The 6,714-nt window shown below is 40.7% G+C and overlaps 1 protein-coding gene across 4 annotated transcripts in view; it reads left to right on the plus strand.

Annotated features, from left to right (window-relative positions):
• LOC111871028 (polycomb group protein Pc) overlaps window positions 1-6,714 on the plus strand; it is a 24,721-nt gene that overhangs the window by 9,217 nt on the left and 8,790 nt on the right. For 3 of the 4 annotated variants that reach the window (XM_023863759.2, XM_033754069.1, XM_033754071.1), the window contains exons 5-6: window positions 315-618; window positions 6,072-6,370. In XM_023863759.2, the coding sequence (XP_023719527.1) occupies window positions 315-618; window positions 6,072-6,370 (603 nt within the window). The remainder of the gene's footprint in view (window positions 1-314; window positions 619-6,071; window positions 6,371-6,714) is intronic. The other variant, XM_033754070.1, reaches the window with a different exon arrangement.

Here is a 6,714-nt window from a genome sequence, read left to right on the forward strand (position 1 = left end):
GTGATACTGCAGATAGCAGTAATTGTACAACTGTCAATTGTGTGATTGTAAGTGCGAGTGTGAAATAAAATTCGCTACATCGAATACCTCGTGAATTTATTTGTCGCGATATACGCCCGATACGCGACAATATATAACCCGATAGTTATATATATATATATATATATAACTATCGGGTAATCACAGAATAGAATGTGGTCTTTAACCCTAGTTACAGTAAAGAAGGTACAGTACTATTATGGATTGAGAGCCAATTGATTGCAGTTGATGAAGGTATTGTACTCTTTGGGTGTAACATCTGTCTGTGTTATTAGGACACCCATCAGCAGCAGCAACAGCAGGAAGTTGGACGAAGTGATGCAGAGGATGCGGAGGAGGTTCAAGGGGGTGTCGGGGGGGACAGCAGCCAAGATGAAGGGGCAGGAGGGAACAGCAGTGCTTTGCCAGAGTTGGAGCTAGGGGAACGGGAGGATGATGACGCTGGTAAGAAGCCAGAGGCAGTGCAAGGGGGCGAAGGAGGAGGAGGGGACAGCGCCAAGGATGATAAGGGGGCAACACAATCCACCAGAAAATTGCCAGAGTTGGAGCCAGGGGCACATGATACCAGCAGCAAAGATGGTAAGAAGCTGGGAATGCAAAGGGGCAAAGATGGTTACAGTAGAAACAGGCAAGTCATAAGTCAGAGTAGGCTCAATGGTCAGAACTAAACTTGTCATATGATTCAAGCAGCACATATTTTGTCTTTTAAGGAAATTATAAACTGATTTGAAAAGAAAACTGTGATGAATGTTATACAACTATTTTCGACAAGAAAATTTACTTGAAACATATTTAAGCTGTTATAAAAAGTAACTTATATTTCTTTATTTTTCATCAGCCCAAAATTTGAATACAGTAAATTTATAATGAGGCATTCTTTAGCTAAATCAATCTGAAATATTATTCAAGGACTATGAATACAACCCTAGACAAATACGTATATGTAGTTTAATTTATACCACAACATGTCTTGACTCAGTTTTAGGTCATCATTAGGTGGTCATCCATACTGTACATGGAACAGAATAGATTCAAGAGATGTATGTTATGAGTAAATGACCCATGCACTGCCACCATGATTGATGTGTTGTGCATCCCATCTCTGATATATAGCCCAGTCCAAGTCCTTGCAAAGTGACGGTTGGTAAACCCTCCTACTTCACAAACAAGTAGGCCATTGCTAGGCAACGTGTGCTTTCTATTTGGTCTGTGCCAAGGCTGTGTAAAGGACTGAACCCATAGGACTTCCCATATGGAGGTGAGTTTGAATACCTCCATCATATTCTTGCGTGTCATAGGAGGTGGTGATAAGGGAACTCAATGTTTGAGGGTGTAACTAGGCCACTCTGTTCCTGGGTGATATAAATGGGGATGTGGCCCTCCAGGTCAGGGAAGTCTCAAGTCTGAGGCAGTAAAATATGGTCACGATTCCTATGGGACTCATACCTGAGTATGACTGTGATGGTGAGGATGAGCAGCAGTTGTAAGTGATAGACCTGTCCTCTCGTCAGAGAAGGCACCCCACATGAACAAATGCTCAGCTGTCTGATAGTAATAAAAATCTGGTCTTGGGCCCCAGATGGATGCTTGACACCAAGACAGACTGGCTGGCTGACCAACCGTCAGTCGTTCCATAACTTTGACTTTGAGGACTGTGACTGAGGGAGTCAGGGAGTAAGTAAGTTGGGTGGAGCTCAGGAGCTGCAGCTGTAAGGTGCCAGCCAGCAAGGACAGGGGCCAGATATATGACAAGGACCAGCAACAACAGTCACTTGTGAGTCGAGAGTGCGTAGATTAGCAGATAAATGATAGTTTTATAACAGTTGTAGTTAGTGTGAGTCATTAGCACCACACTGAAATACAACTTGTCGCACAGAAGGCATCAAGTGGGTGGGAGCCTAAGGCCAGATTCACACATAGCGTGCTGTGCACCAACTGTGCACCGACCGTGTGCAGACTGTGCTCAGCTGCCACCATTCACATATAGTGGACTGGTCGCTGACCGTGTTGTAGCTGGTTTTTATTTTGCATTCGTAGAGATGGATCAGAACGAAGAAGATGTGATTGCTGCATGTGGAGCATATCTTATGTTGCAAGAAGAAAAGAACAGAATGAAAAGAAAATAGTGGGTTCATCAGTTACGGAGAGCAAGAGATGAAGAAGGAGAATTTCATACGATATATTCTCACCTTAAGGATGATCAGGATAAATTCTTCACGTATTTTCATATGAGCATACGAAAATTTGAAAATCTGTTAAAAATACTGGGACAAGAATTGACAAAACAGAATTCTAAATGGAAGCAGTCTGTTTCACTGGAAGAAAGGTTAGCTTTAACAATGAAATACTTGGGTTCAGGAGACTCGCAAATTTCTCTGAGTTTTAGCTACAGGCTGGCTCCTTCAACTGTAAATTCTATTATATTTCCAACTTGTAAAGCTATATGGGAAACAATGGCCAAAAGAGAACTGCCAGAACAAACTGGAGAAATGTGACGAAGACTAGCGGATGACTTTTATTCAATGTGGCAGTTCCCCAACTGCATAGGCGCAATTGACAGGAAGCACCTGGAAATATAAGCTCCTAAAAGTAGCAGATCTCTCTACTTTAACGATAAAAAAAACCTTTTTGGTTATCCTTTTGGCACTCGTAGATGCGAACTACAAGTTTGTGGTTGTTGACATTGGAGGGTATGGTAAGTCAAGTGATGACATTTTTTCAAATTCAGTTTTTGGGAAACGTTTAGAAGAGAGCAGCTTGAACATTCCAGAGCCAAGACCTGTACTGAATTCCACAGAAACTTATCCTTTCGTTATTGTTGGAGACAAAGCATTCCCTTTAAAATGAAATTTCCTACAGCCATACCCAGGGAGCACAGCACATGACGATGAAGGAAAACAAATATACAATTACAGGCTCTCTAGAGCATGTCGTGTGGTCAAAAATGCATTGGGCATTATGACTCAGAAATTTAGAATATTTTTTGGATGAATGCATGTCAAACCTGAAAATGCAGACACAATTATTAAGGATGCATGTGTCTTACATAATTACTTGAGGGATGAAGGGTCTGTTACAGAAGGCGAATCTGAACATGAAAGCCAAAATCGTACGCCAAGCATGCTGTTCTTACGTCACATGGGTGGACATTACAGCCAGGAAGCTATAGATATCAGAGAACGATTCTGCCATTACTTTAGCACTCTTGGGGCTGTGCCATGGCAACTGGACGTTGTAAGAAGAGGAGGAACTCCGCTGGAAAACGATTATTAAACTATCTCAGCTGGGGTCCTACAGCTTCTGCCGCATCTCCGATGCCATGCTTCTTTTCGAAAGAAGAGAAATATTCCAAATTCATTCCTATTATTGCTGGCAGTCCCTTGATTATTAATAAGGCTGTAATTGACAACCTGTTTTGTTTTTAAGTAATACTAAATAATTAGGACTAAGGTATTTGTAAAATTGTGTTGTATTTTTGTAAGTAGAAAATAATTTTATAAAATAATAATAATAAAATAAGTAAATAACAGAAAAATAAAAACTCAAGAACACAAAGAATAAATACTAAATAAAATACTAAATAAATACTAAATTATTATCATAGTCTGGTTTGCTGAGGTTATAAAGACATTCATGTTCTTGCGCCAATAATATGAGTTTTTCTTCATCCATAGTGATGAATGACAAAAATACACATGCTCTAATTGCGACTTTATCTCTCGTACTGAACTAAACAAATGCTCCGCTCCGCTTCGGCACAAAATGTGCTGTAACGAAAACTTCTGAATAGTGCCGGGCGACCAGTGGGTGCCCTTTCCTTATTCACACATACAGGGCTGTGCGCCAGCTGTGTCGAGCTGTGACCTTGATGAATCGCTTTTGAAACGGTCAGAGACGACACAGTCGGAACACAGTCTTTGCCCAGTCCAGCATGTCTGAATTACATAAATCTATGCAGTACATTTCAAATGCAGACTACCATTTAGCAGTTCCATTCAAAATGACAAAGTCGGGGCACAGCTCGCTATGTGTGAATTAACCTTTAGTGTGTTGTGTCTTGCTACACTAACGCCATGTGAGATGCTGGCAGGCCATGCTCAGCTTGTTTGATGAGAGAGATGAAAAATTAATAGCAGACCATCCGGATGTGAAGAAGGAAATGGATCTAGTATGAACTTCTGTAGTTCAATTAGGGCAGCTTGTTCAAAATTCGCCCAAAGTGATTGGAAATGAGGCCTAGTGGACAGAGCTGAAGCTGACAGGCAAACCCATTGCAAGTTTCTGGATGGACAGGTGCTCTTTACCAGCCTATTCCATATGTATGCAGCAACAGACAAAATGAGAGACAGCCTTCAGCCCCCCCCCCCAAGAAAAAAAATTAGACTGGTTGTGAGCCACAAGAGGCTTGGAGCCAAGATGAATTGATTGATGGTAAACTGCCTGTCATAAGTAACTCTTGACTCTGGTTAGACAGTCATGGAATTGCAAGCCAGCAGTCATCCAGTGGAGGATGTGAACATGGACACAGAGCCGTTACCAGGCAATGACTGGTGAAGACATGGCATTCTGAGGAAACACACTATGTGATGTAGTGAGAAGTAGAGTGCATGAATTAATGAGAAGGTTATAATTACTTGTGGTTATAAGTTAAAAGAGTTCAGTAAATCCCATTACCAATCCAAGCCCTGTTTTTAGTCATCAATGTGTGACAGTATTGTAGCGTGTTTTGTTTGTCAGGCTACAAATAAATTCACGTAGGTCTCAAATTCCGTAGAACCTTTATTGTTCTTCACACTTACACAATCACACACTTTACAATCATTTGCTCTCGCAGTGTTACAATTACTGCTTGCAATATCTCGGCAACACTAGACTGTCTTCTCTGGCGGTTTATAGCAGACTCACTCCTGTGGCGGATATTCCAAGACTGACTGCTTCTCGTCGAAGCAGGGCTATTTATCCCCTCGGCCGCTGCTAGGCAAACGAACTCTCTGTTATAGCATTGGAAACGTTGCTTTGTTGGTTCCGCAATTCCTACGCAGTGACCCGTTGTTATTGCGTTGTCTCTGTGGGAACACTTCGCGTATTTGTCATAACCGTGGAGATTCGATGTTCTCGACACAATGGCTCACTGTTGGGATTACAGTATCGCTATTGTTACTTCCTATGCAACGGTCTGCTCTAGCGTTTCCATAGAAGTTACTCTTCTGGATTGCAAACACGTTACAGTAAATTATCGTAAGGTTGTATTGATGGTTGAATAAACTATCTGAAGTGGAATACAGTAACACTTTACTAATGAACTCTGTACTATTCTTTATTTTCCCAATCCACAGTTCTTAACTTATCTGTTGTTAAATACCATCGAGCACAAAGGAGAGGAGAAATGTAATCACAATCTTTGAACCATAACTAGAGTGTATGGGTTGTGTTACACCACTTGTTTTATAACTAGGGGATGTGTTACAGTTCAGAATAATTGACCGGTTTATCACTTTGTTTGCTGTAAGTGTAATTTCATGTGCACATGCACATTAAACTTGTCATAAGTGATTGGGGTGTCAAGCAAGCAAATTAATGATATAAGTTGTTAAACGGTGTGAATTGCTTGAATCACTGTCAGAAGTCTTGGTTTCTGATCATGTTGAATGCTCTGATACGAAACAGAAATTTTCTAAATGTCTTTTAATATTATATACATATGTTTAGCTGACTGCAGGTTACCTTATTTAAATGTTTGCATGTATTCGTTGTGTTGTTAGCAATTATAATGATATTTTATAGTTGTTTTAGTTTAAAATAAAGCATAGCTGTTGTTGATGCCACGTTCCATTTGATGAAGCTGTATTCAGATTTTACTTCCTGTACCATTATTTCTACTCATTCTGATACTGTATAGTGTCAGCAATGAAATGCCTGGAGAATTAGATTTAATACATGTGTATACGTATGTGTGTGTGTGTGTGTGTTAAATGAAAAATTAATAGTGAGGAGTTACTTTGAATCATTTTCCTTTAATAATTTCATTACAGGTTGTGCAGATGCTACTAGTGTTACACCGCCTCCCCCTAATTTGGTAGCACTGCCACCGGATGTTGTAGATGGTGACAGCAGCAGTAGTGAAGACAGGCCAATCATCAGTCGAAGGGAACCAGTTGGAACAAAACGAAAGGCAGAGGTTTTGTCAAAAGAATCTGGAAAGATTGGTGTTACAATTACAACAAGCAGTTCTTCCAGTAGCAGTAGTGGGGCTGGGAGCCCACCACCTAGCAAACTGCCTCGGTTACTGCCAGTCAAATCTGTTACTGCATCCACATCACCTTCATACAGTGTGAGTCATTATACAACAAAGCTACTTACAGCTGTAGAGCAGTTCACACACTTGCATGTTCTTATAATACATCATCATCATCATCAGTAATCTGTCAAGACGACAGGTCTACAGTCTCTTTCAAAACAATTCCTCCACTTAATGCGATCTAGAGCTTTCTCCTTCAAATGACAGTATCCTCTTCTGTCCCCAAGGTCATCCAGCATCTTCTTACGTCTTCTTCCTCGTCTTCTTGTCACTTCTATCCGCCCATCTATCTTTCCTTCGATAGCTTCTTTTAGAAGGCAGTTTCTGCGTAAAACATGACCAATCCAATTAGCCTTCCGTTTTCTTATTTCATGTAG

Source organism: Cryptotermes secundus, unplaced genomic scaffold (genome assembly GCF_002891405.2).
Source record: "Cryptotermes secundus unplaced genomic scaffold, Csec_1.0 scaffold2223, whole genome shotgun sequence".
Taxonomy (NCBI): Eukaryota; Metazoa; Arthropoda; class Insecta; order Blattodea; family Kalotermitidae; genus Cryptotermes; species Cryptotermes secundus.